General features: G+C 42.5%; 3 protein-coding genes across 4 annotated transcripts; 1 reads left to right on the forward strand and 2 right to left on the reverse strand.

Moving 5' to 3' along the window:
• Positions 1-1,221: 1,221 nt before the first annotated feature.
• gabpb2a (GA binding protein transcription factor subunit beta 2a) lies at positions 1,222-6,944 on the reverse strand. The gene is made up of 8 exons (XM_017454990.3): positions 6,791-6,944; positions 5,143-5,250; positions 4,256-4,423; positions 3,718-3,912; positions 3,387-3,495; positions 3,063-3,218; positions 2,640-2,758; positions 1,222-1,812 (listed from the first exon to the last, which is right to left on the reverse strand). The coding sequence occupies exons 2-8, from the start codon at positions 5,248-5,250 to the stop codon at positions 1,552-1,554; spliced, it is 1,116 nt and encodes a 371-aa protein (XP_017310479.1). The 5' UTR covers positions 6,791-6,944; the 3' UTR covers positions 1,222-1,551.
• Positions 6,945-7,803: 859 nt separating this feature from the next.
• Positions 7,804-11,112, reverse strand: mllt11 (MLLT11 transcription factor 7 cofactor). Of its 2 annotated transcripts, none has more exons than XM_017454892.3 (2): positions 11,033-11,112; positions 7,804-8,464 (listed from the first exon to the last, which is right to left on the reverse strand). In XM_017454892.3, the coding sequence occupies exon 2, from the start codon at positions 8,456-8,458 to the stop codon at positions 8,195-8,197; it is 264 nt and encodes an 87-aa protein (XP_017310381.2). In that variant the 5' UTR covers positions 8,459-8,464; positions 11,033-11,112; the 3' UTR covers positions 7,804-8,194. The 2 variants fall into 2 exon arrangements, with proteins under 2 accessions (XP_017310381.2, XP_017310382.2); XM_017454893.3 differs by lacking the exon at positions 11,033-11,112 and adding an exon at positions 10,031-10,321.
• Positions 11,113-11,188: 76 nt separating this feature from the next.
• On the forward strand, positions 11,189-19,843 carry psmd3 (proteasome 26S subunit, non-ATPase 3). Its single transcript, XM_017454891.3, has 12 exons — positions 11,189-11,475; positions 12,189-12,379; positions 12,551-12,688; positions 12,831-12,967; positions 14,371-14,561; positions 15,702-15,805; positions 16,460-16,574; positions 16,754-16,873; positions 17,415-17,518; positions 18,054-18,209; positions 18,298-18,348; positions 18,534-19,843. The coding sequence occupies exons 1-12, from the start codon at positions 11,316-11,318 to the stop codon at positions 18,609-18,611; spliced, it is 1,545 nt and encodes a 514-aa protein (XP_017310380.1). The 5' UTR covers positions 11,189-11,315; the 3' UTR covers positions 18,612-19,843.

Raw genomic sequence — 19,843 nt, forward strand, 5'->3', positions numbered from 1 at the left:
TGAGTAACGTTGATGATCTCGTTACAGAGACACCTGTTGAAGGGGGGTATATATTTATTAGGCAGCAGGTGAACAGTCAGTTGTGACGTGCTGGAAGCAGGAGAAATGGGCGAGTGTAAGGATCTGAGAGACTTCAAAACGGGTCAGATTGTCACGTCTAGACGTCTGGATCAGAGCGTCTCCAGAACCGCAGGTGTTGTGGGGCGTTCCCTGTGTGCAGGGGTTAGTACCTACCAAAAGCACTCCAAGGTAGTGTGATGCTCTGGGCGATGTTCTGCTAGGAAACCCCGAGTCCTGCGTTCACGTGGATGTTACTTTGACGCGTAGCACCTACCTAAACACTGCTCCAGACCGAGTTCACCCCTTCATGGTGACGGTGTTCTCTAATATCAGTGTCCTCTCTCAGCAGGATAACGCTCCCTCACACACTGCAGAAACTGTTCAGGAACGGTTTGAGGAACACGACAGAGTTCGAGGTGTTGACTCGGTCTCCGGATTCCCCAGATCTCGGTCCGATCCGGCGTCCGTGGGACGTTCTGGACAAACGAGTCCGATCCACAGAGACCCCGCCTCACAACTTACAGGACTTACAGGATCTGCTGCTGACGTCTCGGTGTCAGATCCCACAGCGCACCGTCAGAGGTCTGGTGGAGTCCACGCCTCGACGAGTCAGAGCTGTTTTGGAGGCACGAGGAGAGGAGGAGCTACACGAGATTAGGCAGGCGGATTTAATGTTATGGCTGATCGGTGTAGCTTCCATCCTGAGATAACAGTAAACTCATTAGCTTAGTTTTTAGTTGACGTGAGGTCAGAGTTGCAAACAGAGTTTACTGCATTACAACGGCTTAAAGAACTTTTAGTAAGACTAAAACTTCACGAGAACACAAGCTCATTCTTAGAATTGAGAAACAGCCCTTGCCACCTTCCTTAAGCTTTAGACCACACCCCCTCCACTTCCTTCATACTGAGCCGCTGCAGATGCTTAACAGCTGTCCAGCATGCATTTATTATTGCTGAGTAAAATCCAGTAGCGAACATCAACTATTCTTCCTGTAAGGTTCAGTCCTGTCCAGTTTGTGTCACTCTGACTGATGATTCATTAATTAGAGTTAAATGTAAAAGTCGTACAGGGAAGTGACATCACAGTGAAATTGGAGAACAGGATCAGCCCTGAATCAGCACGCTCACCGCAATAAAAACACAAATAACCCAAGACCCCGATTTAGAAATTGCTCACAACTGGTGTATTATAAAGAGTAGACTTTAAATTTGGTCTTCAAAAAAACAAAACAAAAACCCAAACAAACAACAAAACAAACAGCATTTTCTCAGGCAGATGGTAAATACGGATCATCTTACTAAAGCAGAAGACAAGTTATTAAAAATATGAAGGAAATTAGTAGTTTCTGTCTTTCTTTTATAAACTTGTAGAAGTTTTTGATCTTGATCCAGAGCTGAAAAAGAACACACAAGCACACACACACACACACACACACACACACACACACACACACACAGGGACGTAAACGTGCGAGTCCATGAGGCAAGGCGTTAGGAGACGTCAGAAGTGGAGTCGATCTCCTCTGTGTTGAGCATCACGTCTCCATCAGCCAGGAGCACCACCTCCTCCTGCTCCTCCTCGGCCTCCTCCTGCTTCTCCTCCACGCACTCGCCATCCTGCGTGATCACGCGCTCCGTGATGGCCTCCAGCTGCATGCGGTACTCCTCCGCCTCCTGCTCCTTCTGCAGCAGCTGCTGTCGGTACAACTGGGCTGCCATGTTGGCCTCGGCCAGACGCCGCTGCAGCTGCTCCTGTAGGCCACGCCCACATTAAAAACACGCTTACACACCATGTCCACTAGTCGCACTCATCCCTGGGGTTATGTTACACAATATACAAGATGAAGAATGAAATGTAGAAGCAAACTGTCTTGTGTGCCCCCTAGTGGCGATTTAAACTCACCCATATATATTATTTCAAACAGACACGTGCGCATTAGGAGACGTAAACGAGACGCGTGCGCATTAGGAGACGTAAACGAGACGCGTGCGCATTAGGAGACGTAAACGAGACGCGTGCGCATTAGGAGACGTAAACGAGACGCGTGCGCATTAGGGGACGTAAACGAGACGCGTGCGCATTAGGAGACGTAAACGAGACGCGTGCGCATTAGGGGACGTAAACGAGACGCGTGCGCATTAGGGGACGTAAACGAGACGCGTGCGCATTAGGGGACGTAAACGAGACGCGTGCGCATTAGGGGACGTAAACGAGACGCGTGCGCATTAGGGGACGTAAACGAGACGCGTGCGCATTAGGGGACGTAAACGAGACGCGTGCGCATTAGGGGACGTAAACGAGACGCGTGCGCATTAGGGGACGTAAACGAGACGCGTGCGCATTAGGGGACGTAAACGAGACGCGTGCGCATTAGGGGACGTAAACGAGACGCGTGCGCATTAGGGGACGTAAACGAGACGCGTGCGCATTAGGGGACGTAAACGAGACGCGTGCGCATTAGGGGACGTAAACGAGACGCGTGCGCATTAGGGGACGTAAACGAGACGCGTGCGCATTAGGAGACGTAAACGAGACGCGTGCGCATTAGGAGACGTTAGTGTGTGACGGAGCGTCTCACCGTGTCTCTAGTGTCGATGTGATTAGCAGAGACGACTTCGATTTTCCTTCGTCGTACTGGAGGTTCAGCTTCTTCATCCACGGACTCGTGTGTGAACTGACTGGAGGGAAGGGCCAACACTGAAACACACACACACACACACACACACACACACACACACACACACACACAGAGAGAGAGAGAGAGAAAAGTAACTGAGACACACAACACACTGTACAAGCCAATGATGTTTAAATAATATAAATGAGTGCATAATGAATATGAAAGAGGGTTGTATTTTATCCTGATGATATGGACGTTTTAACCTTTTCTGAATATGTAAATATTATAAAAGATGTAAACACTCTCGAACCCTCAGAACTATAACTCACCACACACATGTGCTGACAGAAAAATAATAAACACTCTTCTTTCCTCCTTTACCTTGCCGTCCGTTCTGCATCGTGACGTACAGCGGCTGTGTGAGTCTCGTCTGTAGGTGACCCTGCTGGTCTGTTACTATGGTAACCACCCTCTGTCCAGAGTCACTCATCACCTGTTGGTCCAGAGCACTGACGGCAACGGCGTCCTCACCGTTACCTGCAGATACACACACAAACACACACACACACACACACACACACACACACACACACACACACAGAGAGAGAGGAGGTTCAATTAAACTGAATAAAAATAAATATAAAACCAAACAGACATTAATACACTCTGCTGTGTCATTAGTGTAGAGTTACTCAGTTCTCGTACCTGAGTTGGGTTTAACGAGATCGGCGATGTTGATTACTCCTCCCTGAATGATGAACTGTGGCGCGATGGACGATTCTGCATTCCTGTTCATCTGCTTCTGCATCCCCTCCTACACACACACACACACACACACACACACACACACACACACACACACACACATATATATATAAATATAGATGGATACATTTGATCCTGTAAGAGAATTAGACAGTGTGCGAGTGCGAGCATGAGAGAGAGAGAGAGAGAGAGAGAGAGAGAGAGAGAGAGAGAGGGGGAGAGAGAGGGGGAGAGAGAGGGGGAGAGAGAGAGAGAGGATATGACATCACACCTGCAGGAGATTGGCGAGTTCTGCATGTTGGATGTCGAGGGCGATGTCGAAGGGCGACTTGTCGAACTTGCTGAGCGCGTGGATGTCGGCTCCGTGTTTGAGGAGTATCTGAGCAACGTTGTGGTGTCCGTGCTGAGTGGCCCAGTGCAGCGCCGTCATCTTCAACATGTCTTTAGCGTTCACGTCCGCGCCGTTCTGACAACATATATCACACCTACATCACACCCACATACACGTACATCACACCCACATACACGTACATCACACCCACATACACATACTCACGGGAAATATACTGCCTTAAAACTTCTGGGGCAAACCACGCCCACCCCAGGGGCACGTCCCAAACAGATTAAGCCCCATTATGACTGTACTCACCTGGTGTAACCAATACAGTGCTGTAAGGTTCACGCTACCTGTAGGGTTCCTGCTACCTGTGCAGTGTTTATCCTCACTACGTCTAGAGTAATATGGTGGATGGGGACGCACTCACGGCAGAGGGAGATGTGAGTAGAGGTGAAGTGAAGAGGCGTCTCACCCTGATCAGTAAGTCGACGATGAGCTCGTGGCCCTCGGTGGCGGCCATGTGCAGCGGGGTCCTGTCCACTTTGGTGCGGGCGTCCTTACAGATGCCGGCTCTCAGCAGCACCTCGGCCGTGGAGCGATGACCATACTGCGCCGCCAAGTGCAACGGAGATGCCCCCAACTGTACGGGTTACAAACAAACAAACTGATGAACAAAATAATCATCATCCACAGCTCCACCCACACTGTGAGACCGGGACGGCTAAACTCAACACGGGGTGACATTACAGGATTTTGAGAAAGTCTAATATCACAATTAAAAACAAGACATCAAACACAAATCATTTTGGCAGTGACTGTACAGTGTTCTCACACACACCCACACACGGTACTAGGTTCGTTTTTGACTGGAGTCTGATTGAGAACTCTCATTTTTACTGATCCTGTTCGGAACAGACCTTCACACCCAGACGTTAATCACCTTAAAACCTTAATTAATATCTTATTTACAGCTGTGGGAAAGCTGGAAAGCTGTGGGAGTTTGTGGTACTCCTCAGTGGTACTGTTCCTCCTCAGTGGTGGTGGTGGTGGTGGTGGTGGTGGTGGTGGTGTGCCTCAGTGGTAGTAATATTCCTCCTCAGTGGGGATGGTGCTCCTTGGTAATATTCCTCCTTTGTGGTAGTGTCCCTCCTCGGTGGTGGTGGTGGTGCTCCTTAGTGACTGTGTGCATGATTCACTTTAACCCAAACATCAGGGAGATTTATAACCTCTAGTGTTTCAGACTGAACTACACCACGCCCACTCTACAACCCAGAACACTAATGTTCAGCAGGGAACAGACCAGCACTGGGCTCTTTGTCTCTCTCTGTGTGTGTGTGTGTGTGTGTGTGTGTTATTTACCCAGTCTGTGGTGAAGGGGGCGCCGTTGGCCATCAGCTTCCTCACTTCTTCATCCTCACCGTTACGCGCAGCCTCTAAAAGCCTCTTCCCCAAATCCACCAGGGACATCTGGACCAGAAACATTAATATAATATAATATAATATAATATAATATAATATAATATAATATAATAATATAAATAACTCATTCCATATTTCTATACTGTGCATTGTTTTAGTAAAAATAAAAGAGAGGGAGAGAGTGAGAGATCTTTTAGGATCAGAATATTAAAACACTGCTGTTGAGATCTGGACAGTGATTGGTCAGGAGGTGTTGATTAGTTCTCTCTAACAGCAGCTCTGAAAGTAGCACAGCTGCACATCACAGCTTTATATACACATTAATACACTCATCCTAATACCTTATTGTTTCTATAGCAACAGCTCATTCACAGCATAAAGTTTCCTGTAAGTAAGGAGATGTTTATGTAGCGTGTGTGGAAGGAGTCTCCAGTGTCAGCGCTGTGTAGCAGTCAGAGGTGAAGCTGGAACGTTAACTTTTCACACATCATCACAGAGGAGCTTACACTCTGCTTTCACACTTTAATATCATAAATATAAAGAAATACTAAATTTATATAAATATAAAACACACCCACCCACACACACACACACACAGATTAATCCTCTAGTGTTCCAGATATTTCTACATCAGTGTGTTTAAAATAAAAGTGACACGTTTGTATATACAAACACACATCTTTTTATTACATTTATTTAATCATTACAAACTGATGTGGTGTTTAACTTTTCATTCAAATCTTTTTTTAAATGGCTGAAATATTTTTTAAATATAAACTGAATTTAAAACATTTATGAATAGCTTGTTTAAAATTTGTTTATTAATAATGAACTGATTTAGTATTATTTATAACAGTTATTTTATAACGTAACTACTGTTTGTGTGTAACAATATTAATAATAATAATAATAATAATAATAATAATAATAATAATAATAATAACAACAACAACAACAACGTGTAGGAAGAGCAGTCCAACTGATCAGACAAAGTCACTAAATCAAGTAAAATCTCTGCAGATAAAAGCTGAAATTAAACTCATTAATATTTAATAAAAATATCAATTAAAATCCACCACAGCGAGCTGCAGAACACTTGAACATCAGCACAGCTGCTACAGCCGGTCAGCTCGTCCCTGTGAACTCCACACTTCTGTCTAAACTCAGTAAACAACACGGACTTTCCTCGCCTTTATTTTTATTTGTGAAGATAAACTAATACATTTCACACAAACCTCACATTATTCACACCGTTCGATAACAACCTGTGCGTAAAGTTCATGTTATTAAACTTATAAACGCATAAAAACCTAACCTCACACAGCTGGAAGACAATCCCAAGCCCTTATGAATGATATAATCCTAAAATAATAATATTTATAAAAGTTATCATGTGAATATTTGGAGGTTTAAAGTGCAGCGCGAGCGGAGAAGTGGTCAAGACAGTGCGCGCTGTTAGCATGGCTCAGCTAGCAAGCTAATCAGCTAATGTTGCCTAAAAAACCGTTAGCACAAAAACATGCAGATAATAAAACCCCAATATTCCTGAAATCAAAAGGTTGTTCATATAGAATTTAAATTCACACACCTTTTCACTTTCACGCGCCCGCTTTCACACTTTAACTCAACTTTTCTCCACTTTTAGCTAGTCACTTCCCACACAAACACTTTCTCACGCTGTATCCCAAATCCCCCGCGTTTATATACAGAGTGCACTAGGTAGGGCACACATGTGCCCTTAATACAGAGTCACTATAGTGCGCTTATATAGGAAACGAGGAAACATTCAGGACTCTGCCGATCGATGCGCTGATTGGCTACAGCCACTTCTTCTTCTCCTTTTAGCCTTCAGCGTTAGAGTTTCAAATGACGGAAGTTAAATTTTAAAGCGATTTGCCTTCACAGTTTTATTAGTTTGTGATATTGTTACGTTTTTGTTAATGTTGTTATATAAATTCGGTGACTGCTCTGGAATAGCTACATTTAAAATGATCACAAAGAAAAAAAATGAAAGTGTGTTTGTATTAAAGTGGAAACTGTGTTTCATCGCCACTTGCTGGTCTGGAGAGAAACTGCACCGTAAATACAGTGCAAGCTAGACGTGCTTATTTCATGTTTAGATTTATTAATCCTTATTTACACAAGCTGTTTTAATCATTTAAATGCATAAATCCATAGTTTACCCACGCTTGTTTAAGACTCTCATAAATGCTTATTTAATATGCTTCATATTTTTGATATTAAAAAAAGTTTAACATTACACTAGATCAAGCTCTCTATAATTTTATCAAATATAAAAATAAATATGCTGTAAAACGGTCTGTGATGACCATTTCTAAATCCATTAGCTCCAAAAATAAAAGGACTTTTTTTTTTTTTTTTTACATTTTCTACAATGACCAGTTTGTTTTCAGTATGTTTCTGACATTTTGTTCATTTTCATGTCAAATTTTTCATCATTTGTGCATGTGCTGTTACAGATAAGACTCTGAGTCACAGTTGTTGTATAACTATAAAAATTATTAGCGACAGGATCTAAAGACATGACTGAAATATAAATCGTTTGATGTTTAAAGTGATGATGAAACACAGGGACACCACTCAGAGAGAAAACACTGTCCTTTATTACATTCCACTCCATCACGTTTAATAAAAAGGTATTATAAATCATCATCACATGGGACTGAAACACTGAGATGTAGAATAATATGTTTTACAGGTGATGCAAACATGATGGCTGTGAATACGACCTGCGGTACAAGATGATGCTCAGGCTGAAATTTACACTTTTTTACACTTTCATCTCCATCAAAAATCTACGTTTACTTTCTTTAACACTCGAGACTCTGACCAATGTCAGTGCTGCGTCAGGACAGAAAACACACGATTTAGAGAAAAACTAAATTGCTGTAATAATCAGGAGGCAATGAAGTGTCAGGGGAGGAGCTTTTTAGCATGATGGGCAGATCTGTAGTTGTATGGGGGCATGGTTTCACAGCAGCAGCAGGCTGAAGTCCAGCATGTCGATGCTGGCGATGGGCTCCTTCCAGTAGTTGAAGGAGGAGAACTCTGACAGCTCCATGTCATCATCTCCATCCAGCTTGGGAGAACTTTTCCCCGTTTTCCCAGACAAAGACCCATCCTTGGATTTTGGCTCGGCGAGTCCTAGGTCCTCGAGTTCGGACAGGTCCAAGGCGGCGATGGGCTGCCTCCAGAACAGGAAGGAGTCGAACTGGGTGCTCGTCATGTCCAACATTTTAATCTAGAAGTGAACAACAAAGCAAAGACTTTAAAGTGTTAATTCTGTCAGAAATGAAAGACGTGATCAGTGCGTCGGTCTTCAGATCTTCTCTGTAAATAAAATACACCCCCAAATCTTCTTTAACCCCCTCAACAATCTCATCGTCATGTAAAAGATCAGCTATAATAATATAATATAAACCAAAATTCTATTTTTACCATTTAGAATACTAAAAGTGTTCAGAATACTAACTGAAGCTTTATCATCTGCTCACAGCTAGGGTTCTGCCAAAACACCACCTTCACACGTTGGTGGGCGGGGCATGCAATGGGCGTGGTTCAGGGGGAGGGATGATACCAAACTTTTCAGAGGAAAAAAGGGGGCGTGTTTGTGCTCCATAAATAACCTTAATATCCAATACAATCCTATATGGAATAGATACATTTTAAATATATAAAAATGTACCATATAAGTTTTTTTTTTTTATGATTGGATATTTTCTACAGTATACCACAATATATTCTTAAATGTTTGAGATTTCCCCCTTAAGAGTAGCTACTTAAAAAACAAAATAAAATGGTGAATTACAAACATCTGAATATATAAAATATCTAATATACTCATATTGCTCCATATGGAACAGTTTTAATTATGTTTATTACATTTATAGAGTATTAGGACAAGGTTTAGTTTGTGATTCAACTCATTAAACAATTCAACCTGGCAACCCTGTACACCACCATGAACAGTTTATGATTTAAAAAAAAAAAAAAAGAAGAAGAAGAAAAACGGATAAAATCTAGAGTTCACTTTAAAACTGAATTTAGTGTTTATAGTATTAGTTTACTTTGGACAAAAAAAATATTTTTTTAATTCGTGGATTTTGCTGTGTAATGGAGATCTGGGTTGCCAGATTGGGTTTAAATGCCTTATGAATACTCTAGACTACATCAGGCTTGAACATGGTATAAAATAAAATTATAAAAACATTTATAAAAATTATAAATAAAAATATTTATAATTATTATATTTAATTGAGATTAACTTTGTCTAATTTGAACATTTGGGTTTCAAAATGGAAAGCTTTATTAATAAAGATTAATAATAAATAAAGATATTTAGTTAATCTTTGAAGCAGTGTGCCTCAATCTGGCAACCCCACAGCACTGATTGCGTTTATTATAAGCGACTCTTTGGTTTAGATTTGTTTAAGAAACAAAATGTTTAAAACGTATATCATTTTATAGATATAATAAGTGTGCAGATGTGTGTGTATTTGGAGGAATGTTTGCCGTCGATATTTAAAGATATAGCCTTGTGACTGAGCTGGGCTAAATATAACACATTTCTGACATATTTATATCCAAGTAAAAATACTCTATTTTTAAATCTAAACAGCTTTAAAATTAAAATAAATCTGAGTTCAAGGCTGCATTAAAGAGAGATAAAGCTGTTAAAGTGATATTTATGCGCCGTTACCTCATCATCTCTACAAAAAAATCAGCTTGTGGAGCGTTTTAAAGACGCGACTGAGGAAAGATCTAGAACAATGATGAATATAAGGCGAAATATAAAAGTATTTACTACCTTTGTTGGTGATCTCGAACCTTTTTAACCTGCTGTCGGTGATCAATTTAGTATTAAAATGCGCGCTGTGCCGCTTTTCCCTGTCGGCTCCAGTCCACACCCTGTCACACAGCAGCACCCCTTTATATCACCCGCATACTAGCGCACTACACAGCACGTGAGAAGAGTACTTTATCATCATGGCCGCGAGACGGCGTATGACCTTCCCATACTATTTAGTACACTAGTACGCGGGCTTTGGAGTAGCCCTGGCAACGCGCGAGCCTGCTTGCCGCTGTTAGAGTCTCTGAGGCGCCGCCATGCTAATGTGTTAGCCACAGTGACAGGTGCACTGATTATCCATCTGTGGTGGTAAATAAATGCGTTTCTACACGTTATTACATCATATTATTACTTCATATTCGGATTATTTTCTTTATTAGTCCATGTGTAAAGATAAATGTTTAATTTTAAAAACAGTAATAATAATAAAATAACGATACTAAGAGTTGTAGTCAGTTTACGAACAGGAAACTACATATACGCTTGAGCAACGCGGGATTGTAGCCCAATCAGAACCTACCCTCACATCCGGGGACTTTCGGCTGTAAAGCCTTCAACTAGTGATGTGTATCATGGAATGATTGTTTTTTTGTGTGTGTGATTCGAGTTATTTAAAATCCTATCTTTGATATTATTATCTCCTCTCTCCTATCCCCCCCTGCACTTCTCATCTCTCCCACTTTCTTCTGAATTATGTAAAACTATCTACCTTTCTTCTCCTTATGCCATTGTTTTCGCCACGTTTCCTTCAGCCTTTTCTTAATAATACTCTTGATTTCATTCCTACTTTTACTGACTGATAAATTAATGTCGTTGTTTTTTATGGCTTCTTTTGCTGCCTTATCTGCTATTTCATTTCCTTTGATACCACAATGTGCCGGTACCCATAAAAATACCACAGTAAGGCCCATCATTTGAATTCTGTAAAATGTTTGCTTCACTTCTATTAAAATGTCTGACCTGCTTTCCGAGTGACTGTGCTGTAAGCTAGTCAGTGATGAACTTTTGCTAATAATAGCGCAATCGTTTCCCCTGTATAAATGATCGACTCCTCGGGAATCGATTCACCTGACTTGTTCGATTCACTCCTGATTGCGCGTGACTGTCTGACTCCCAGGATCCTTTGCGCCCCTCAAATACTTGCCAGTCATTCTGTATGTGCAGTGGCGCTCGCGGGCCTGGTGTTTGAGCTGTTGTTAGATTGTTTAAAAGTTTTGAGGTATTGAACGTTTCCAGATTCATTATGAAAGAAACGGCGAAGAAACGCGAGAAGGCGAAGGAGAATAAAGCGGAGAAGCAGAAGGAGAGCCAGGGCCCCGAGGCTCAGGATGTAGAGATGCCCGAGGAGGAGAGCTCTGCGGCGGCCAAGCCGGCTAAAGAGCAGGACTCCATCACCCTGGAAGGTTTTAATCACAGTTATTCTCCATTAAACACAACATTATCATAATCATTACCATCATTCTTCAGTGCAGATTAGAGAAAATAACTATTACAGCGAGTTTCATAAACAACACATTAGCTTAGCTTGGAGTTAGCTTAGCCTAACTAGCTAGTGGCTAGGAATGAGTGTTTAGCTGAATTGTTCATGCTAGCGGACAAAACATTATATGCACTTCAGTTATAGTCTTTATTTATTTGTATTTTTTCTACAAGCATTTTGTCTTGGGTCAGTTTTGTTTTTGGGATGCAGTCGCCTTCATGATGACGTCACGTCATAAATAAACATGTATAACACTAAGAGCTGGACGATGTGACAGAAATATCAGCATGTCACGTGACCCTACACACACACACACACACACACACACACACACACACATATATACATATATATATCTCATCAGTGCTGTGTTTAACAGCTTTATTTTTTACAAAAATAAATCAGCATAGAAAAGAATCAGGACACAATTTAGATATTACTCACTTGCACCAGCTGTCACTTGAAATATAAATAGTCGTGCTGTTTAGAACATTTTAAAAATAAATTTTGGGGTTAGACGTTAGGGCTTACTCGAGTCTTGGGTTAAGTCTGAAGGACCTGGGGGTTTGATATGTGTAAGCACACTCACTCGAACGTGTTTAATGTGTGTTATTGACGTGTATCTCTTCGTCGCAGACATTAAGGAGCACGTGAAGCAGATCGAGAAGGCCGTGTCGGGGAAGGAGCCGCGCTTCGTCCTCAGAGCCCTGCGTGCTCTTCCCTCCACCAGCCGCCGTCTCAACCCCAACGTCCTCCACAAAGCTGTCTCAGGCTTCTACACCTCCAACGCTGCGGGCAAGGAGTTCCTGCTCAGCTTCCTCGAGGAGGTCTCTCTCTCTCTCACACACACACACTGCAAACACTGGATTAAAACTGAAAGAATTTTCAAGTGTTCAGTGATTATAAACACACATCTGCTGTTAGGTGAACACTGTGTGCGGCTGTGGGGAGGATTAAACGTTGTAGTGTGTGTGTTTAATTTGAGTCTCTATCTGCAGCCGATGGACACAGAGGGAGATGTTCAGTTCAGGCCTCGTACCGGTAAAGCAGCAGCTGCTCCTCTTATCCCTGAAGTGGAGGCGTATCTCCAACTGCTGCTGCTCGTCTACCTCATCAACAACAAACGCTACCCTGAGGTACAAGGGGGAGGGTGTGTCTCTGTGTGTGTGTGTTGCACCTTCAGACATTTTATATTAGTAATTGGTGTGAAAATCCACACAATGATCCATTGTGTTTAAGTTCTTTAAACCTCCCTCTCTCTCCCTCTCTGTGTTTCAGGCTCAGAAGGTGTCAGATGACCTGCTTCAGAAGATCAGCTCTCAGAACCGCAGGGCTTTGGACCTGGTGGCAGCAAAGTGTTATTATTATCACTGCCGAGTGTACGAGTTCCTCAACCAGCTGGACACAGTGCGCAGGTAACACAAACACACACTAGTGTTTCCCACAGCATTTTGTGAGATTGGTGGGTGGACCTCCGACCCTCAAGGGGGGTTCAGGTGCATGCTTATGGCGGCAAAACATCCGAGCGCGTTCTTGACACCGGGATTATTTACCAGTTGTTAACAGACAGGAAGTGTTCTACCAGTTTACTAGCGGTCCTTTTGGATTCTTGGGATGTTAATAGACAGCAATCCATCCAGCTGATTTCATCATATCAATAATCATTTATGCAGTAAGACTCTTCATGCTTAATTGTGAGCCGCAGATAGTAAAGCATTGGCTCAGTAACAATGCCTTGTGACTTTACTGTTGCGACTCGAAGCCACTGACGCCAACGTCGGAGGAGGAAATACTCATTTTAGTGAAGGATTTAGTTCCAAGTCTTTTATACAGTCGTCTATGAATGACTGGTAAATATTTCCCGTATTTACATCTATTATTACTCAATGTAGTAAGTTGCAAGGGTATTCATTGGAAACTATCAACAAATAAATAAAAAAAAAATTAATGACTTGTCTGAAGAGTGTCCGTGGATAACGCCATGTCTTTCATGCAGAACAGGTAACTTCACTGACTCTTAGTCTCAGTGACACTCGGCCAATCACTACTGATTTCAGGAAAAATGATATTTGAGGTTACAGTCAAGCCAGTTGACCCCACCCACTGCTGACGAAAAGAAAGAGTGCTCAGAAGCAGTAGTTGAGGAAAGAAGCAGGTCCTGAGCGTGGGAATGGTTTTACTTGCACATACAGATTTTTCACATTACTGCACACACGAGGGTTTAAAACGAGCGCGAGTGTACATCTACTTTCCTCTCTCAAGAGCTTTTAGCTGTACTCGTATATCGAAGAGGGCTTTGGCTGAATGCTCGTCACATGTCACGTCTCTGCCTGAATCTGCGGTAGATCTGACGACTCCGAATGTTGTGGTGTTCCTTGATTTTGTGTTAATTTCTGTCATCCTGAAATCCTCGAGGAACTGAAGTGCTTGTATCTGCTGTGTTTACTGTCGGTCCACTGCTGACTCGTCCCCATCCCCCCCACAGCGCCCTCTAGTGTTCGGGCTCTAGTCTTTACAGCTCACATCATCATCATCATTCACCCTTCATGTACAGAAGATAAAACAATACTCTTTATTTTATAAGTATAGCTCAGTGATAAAACAATATTTAAAATTGCTGATCAGTGTGATGACTTGTAATAATAATATTAGTATAATTATTAATTATATATATAAAATGTTTTATCTGATTTATTTTGAAAATATTCTTAGTTTATTTAATCGTAAATATTTGATTCTCTTTTCATTGTAATATGTGAAATATATTTAAATTTCAGTAGGCGTGTATTTGGGGTGTAATATGATTATATTTCGCCAGCTTCCTGCACACGCGCTTAAGGACGGCTACGTTACGTCACGACTCAGATGGTCAGGCCACGCTGCTGAACCTGCTGCTGAGGAACTACCTGCACTACAACCTGTACGACCAGGCCGAGAAACTGGTCTCCAAATCCGTCTTTCCCGAACTCGCTAATAACAACGAGTGGGCTCGCTACCTCTACTACACCGGTAATCACTTCCTGTATCTCTGATAAACCGCTAATCGCTTCCTGTCTCTCTGATAAACCGCTAATCGCTTCCTGTCTCTCTGATAAACCGCTAATCACTTCCTGTATCTCTGATAAACCGCTAATCGCTTCCTGTCTCTCTGATAAACCGCTAATCGCTTCCTGTCTCTCTGATAAACCGCTAATCGCTTCCTGTCCCTCTGATAAACCACTAATCGCTTCCTGTCTCTCTGATAAACCGCTAATCGCTTCCTGTCCCTCTGATAAACCGCTAATCGCTTCCTGTCTCTCTGATAAACCGCTAATCGCTTCCTGTCCCTCTGATAAACCGCTAATCGCTTCCTGTCTCTCTGATAAACCGCTAATCGCTTCCTGTCCCTCTGATAAACCGCTAATCGCTTCCTGTCTCTCTGATAAACCGCTAATCGCTTCCTGTCCCTCTGATAAACCGCTAATCGCTTCCTGTCCCTCTGATAAACCGCTAATCGCTTCCTGTCTCTTTGATAAACCGCTAATCGCTTCCTGTCCCTCTGATAAACCCGCTAATCGCTTCCTGTCCCTCTGATAAACCGCTAATCGCTTCCTGTCTGTCTGATAAACCGCTAATCGCTTCCTGTCTCTCTGATAAACCGCTAATCGCTTCCTGTCCCTCTGATAAACCGCTAATCGCTTCCTGTCCGTCTGATAAACCGCTAATCGCTTCCTGTCCCTCTGATAAACCGCTAATCGCTTCCTGTCCGTCTGATAAACCGCTAATCGCTTCCTGTCTGTCTGATAAACCGCTAATCGCTTCCTGTCTGTCTGATAAACCGCTAATCGCTTCCTGTCTGTCTGATAAACCGCTAATCGCTTCCTGTCTCTCTGATAAACCGCTAATCGCTTCCTGTCTCTCTGATAAACCGCTAATCGCTTCCTGTCTGTCTGATAAACCGCTAATCGCTTCCTGTCCCTCTGATAAACCGCTAATCGCTTCCTGTCCCTCGGATAAACCGCTAATCGCTTCCTGTCCCTCTCATGAACCGCTAATCGCTTCCTGTCCCTCTGATAAACCGCTAATCACTTCCTGTGTGAAGAGTTTTTGTGTGTGCTGTAATGACAGATCAGCGTTAAGTCCCTGTGTGCGTGTGTGTGTGTGTTTCAGGGCGGATTAAAGCCATTCAGCTGGAGTACTCTGAAGCCAGGAGAACTCTGACTAACGCACTGCGTAAAGCACCACAGCACACCGCCGTCGGCTTCAAACAGACCGTGAGTGTCACTTAATATCATCATCATCATCAGCTCTCTGGTCTGCAGTAGAGACTCACCTATACACGCTAAGGCCAAAAGTATGTGCACCCCTGACCATCACACGTATGTGCTTCTTCCCCAAACTTTTTCCACAAAGTCTGAAGCACACAGTTGTGTAGAACGTCTCTGTATACTGTAGCGTTACAGTTTCCCTAAGAACTAAGAGGAACCCAAACACCGTTCCAGCACGACGCAAAGTGCACAAAGCGAGCTCCATGAAGACGTGGTGTGTGAAGGTTGGAAGGAGGTAGAAGATCTTGAGTGTCCTGTACAGAACCCTGACCTCAACCCCACAGAAGACCTTTGGGATGAACTGGAGTCTCCTCACATCATCATCAGCACCTGACCTCAACCTCACTAACGCTCTTGTAGCTGAATGATCACTAATCCCCACAGCCATGCCCCCAAATCTAGTGGAAAGCCTTCCCAGAAGAGTGGAGCTCATTATAACAGTAAAGGGGGAATCAATCTGAAACGAGACGTTCAACAAGGAAGCACACGAGTGTGATGGTCAGGGGTGCACAAACTTTTGGACTTAGTGTTCATTGATTTTACACCTCTTGGGATGACCCCCCCCCCCCCCCCCCCCCCCCCTCTCTCCCTCTCTCTCAGGTCCATAAGTTGTTGATCGTGGTGGAGTTGTTGCTTGGAGAGATTCCAGACAGACTGCAGTTCCGGCAGCCATCTCTCAAACGCTCTCTCATGCCCTACTTCCTCCTCACTCAGGGTATCTGTCTGTCTGTCTGTCTTTGTCTGTCTGTCTTTGTCTCTCTGTCTCTCTCTGTGTGTTTTCCAGTTCCTGTTCACATAATGACGCAGAAGCATATTCTGTATATTATATAAAAAGAATGTTGATACACACATTATTTTTTTTCAAAAATATTCTGTGTGTGTGTGTGTTTACAGCGGTGAGGACTGGGAACTTGGCGAACTTTAATCAGGTCCTGGATCAGTTTGGCGAGAAGTTTCAGGCCGACGGGACGTACACACTCATCATCCGCCTCAGACACAATGTGATTAAAACCGGTGAGAGAGAGGGAGAACACAGACCTTCACTTTACACTGTCATATTTCATCATCTCTCTGTCACACATCTGTTCATTTGGACTGTTTCATTTCTCCTCAAAAATATCAATTCATATTAAAAATGGAGGAAGATGTAGTGATGCTTAGTGAAGACAAAAAAATCATCAGTTAGACATGAGAAATATGATGCGTATGTGTGTATATATCTACTATACATGTTATGTTCATATATATATATATATATATATATATATATATAATATGAACTGTTTTATATAAACAAACTATTGAAATATGACCTGACAAAATATAATTTACTTGAATGTCATTTAAAATGTTATACACACAATTAAATTTAAATGTAAAATTAAATTGAAATGGTTATGCATATCTTATGTATGTATTGTGTGTTTTATTATAAAATTAAATAATAATATAAATCTATAGGATCCAAAAATAAAACAATTACAACATTAACTGTAATTAAGAATAAGCTACAATCGAAAACAATGAAATAAAGTGATTGTGTGTGTGTGTGTAGGTGTGAGGATGATCAACTTGTCGTATTCGCGGATTTCTCTGGCTGATATCGCTCAGAAACTGCAGCTGGACAGTCCTGAGGATGCAGAGTTCATTGTGGCAAAGGTCTCTCTCTCTTCTCTCTCTGTCTCTCTATCTCTCTGTCTCTCTTCTCTCTCTCTCTCTCTTCTCTCTCTCTCTCTCTTCTCTCTCTCTCTCTCTTCTCTCTCTCTCTCTTCTCTTCTCTCTCTCTCTGTCTCTCTTTCTCTCTCTGTCTCTCTTCTCTCTCTGTCTCTCTTCTCTCTCTCTCTTCTCTCTCTCCTCTCTCTCTCTCTCTGTCTCCTCTCTCTCTTCTCTCTGTCTCTCTTCTCTCTCTCTCTTCTCTCTCTCTGTCTCTCTTCTCTCTCTTCTCTCTTCTCTCTCTCTCTATCTCTCTGTCTCCTCTCTCTGTCTCTCTTCTCTCTCTGTCTCTTCTCTCTCTCTCTCTCGCTTGCGCTCTCTCTCTCTCTCTCTCTCTCTCTCTCTCTCTCTCTTCTCTCTCTCGCTTGCACTCTCTCTCTCCCTCTGACTCTCACATGCACGTGTGTGCAAGCACGAACTACACGAGAATAATGACCAGATCACGTTGTTGTATTTGAGTGTTTTGTACGTGTCTGCGCAGGCGATCCGTGACGGTGTGATCGAGGCGAGTATAAACCATGAGAAGGGTTACGTCCAGTCCAAGGAGACGGTGGACATTTACGGCACCCGGGAGCCTCAGCTCGCCTTCCACCAGCGAATCTCCTTCTGCCTGGACATCCACAACATGTCTGTCAAGGTAAGAGCGTGACCATGTGACACAGTGTAGATCAGAAGCTGATCTCAGATTCTCTTTACTTCACTCAGGGTGTGTTACTTTCCCACAGGCCATGAGATTCCCACCTAAGGCCTACAACAAGGACCTGGAGTCTGCAGAGGTAGGGAATCCATTCATAATGAACTCGTTATAACTTCCTGTGTATGAGCTGTTACTATAGAAACGATACAGTATTAGAGCAAGCGTGTTCATTATACATAAAGCTGTGATGTGAAGCTGCACTACTGTCAGAGCTGCTGATTTCATAATGTGCAAGTTAGATCTGTGTGTGTGTGTGTTTTACAGGAACGCAGGGAGCGAGAGCAGCAGGATCTGGAGTTTGCTAAAGAAATGGCTGAGGATGATGACGACAGTTTCCCATAAATACAAAACTGAAACCTGCTGATTTTCTTTTTCTTGTTGTTTTTGTTACTTTTCTTTTTTTTTTTTTTAGAAAAAAGTCTATGTGCCCTCTGTTTGCCGTGTAGTGAGTGCTCGGTCCTGTAGGATACCACTTTTCTGCCTGGATACACACACCCACAATATTTATGATGATTAAATCAGACATTTATTCAGCGTGCGCTCTAACCTCCTGAATCACGCGCACACGCACACACACACACACACACACACACACAGTTAACAGGTGTGCCATTGGCCCAGTTACAGGGTGTTTTATTAGCGAGATTTAACCAGAATTCAGCTTATAACCGCAGTAAGAGTCAGAGAGCACGTGGCGTTAACTGTATGCAACGCAATCAGAAATTTAGTAGAGATTATGAAGATGAGATGGTAATTACTGGTGTAATAAATAAGATCCGATGCGGTGTTTGAAATATAAAGAGGTGTTTTAGTGCAGTCAGACTCGATATGGAGTCTCCCAAACAGATCTTACATCTTTATATAAACACCGTTATAATAACCATTTAACATCAGCAGCAAACATCCGGAGCATCGTTTACTTCATAATGAAATGGTCATGGGCTAATCAGATATTTACTCATTTATTATTAGTATATCAGTATACGTTTAGGCTGAACTTAAATACTTGATTTGTCCATGATTATTTCTTAATAAAGAAGAAAGTTCATGTCGGTTATTCTAAGGAAACGACGGATTTTGTAAGAACCGTTAGTCAGCAGATAGTTGATGAATACATAAACTGTTATAATGGTAACGATTATGTAATCGCGACTTATCTGTACTTCTCATATTACCAACTAATGCTTCATGAAGTTACCTCATATATTAACTATGAGTACTAATTATTAATACAGAACCCATGGTGTAAAGTATTAGCTGTGGAAAATTGGTGAAGGTAACATTCATTTTGTAATCTCTAATAAATTCCTGCATTTGTGCTGGTCTGGGTTAATAATCCCGCTCAGCTGGAGTGAACCGACTGAAATTCTGCTCACTGATCGCCAACACTTCTGAACAGCTAAATAAATACGTAGAACTTTTACCCCAGTTCGCTTTGATAATCTTGATTTCCCACGCCGGCGTTGTGCGGCAGGATGATGCAACACCGCTCCCTCTTCTGTAGCATGAAACAGACCTTCATGTGGTGATGCAAGTGTTGATTCAGTGTATTATTAAAAGTTGCTTTTCTATGA

Source organism: Ictalurus punctatus, chromosome 24 (assembly GCF_001660625.3).
Source record: "Ictalurus punctatus breed USDA103 chromosome 24, Coco_2.0, whole genome shotgun sequence".
Taxonomy (NCBI): domain Eukaryota; kingdom Metazoa; phylum Chordata; class Actinopteri; order Siluriformes; family Ictaluridae; genus Ictalurus; species Ictalurus punctatus.

Bases quoted from the DNA above. Each gene is read 5' to 3' on its own strand.
- gabpb2a (XM_017454990.3), bottom strand. From the start codon at position 5,250: ATGTCCCTGGTGGATTTGGGGAAGAGGCTTTTAGAGGCTGCGCGTAAC. The intron at 3,913-4,255 runs GTGAGACGCCTC...ATATGTTGTCAG, and splicing joins TCGTCGACTTACTGATCAGG to AACGGCGCGGACGTGAACGC. The intron at 1,813-2,639 runs GTGAGACGCTCC...CGTGGCCTACAG, and splicing joins ACATCGACACTAGAGACACG to GAGCAGCTGCAGCGGCGTCT.
- mllt11 (XM_017454892.3), bottom strand. From the start codon at position 8,458: ATGTTGGACATGACGAGCACCCAGTTCGACTCCTTCCTGTTCTGGAGG.
- psmd3 (XM_017454891.3), top strand. From the start codon at position 11,316: ATGAAAGAAACGGCGAAGAAACGCGAGAAGGCGAAGGAGAATAAAGCG. The intron at 11,476-12,188 runs GTTTTAATCACA...TCTTCGTCGCAG, and splicing joins GGACTCCATCACCCTGGAAG to ACATTAAGGAGCACGTGAAG. The intron at 12,968-14,370 runs GTAACACAAACA...ATATTTCGCCAG, and splicing joins CAGCTGGACACAGTGCGCAG to CTTCCTGCACACGCGCTTAA.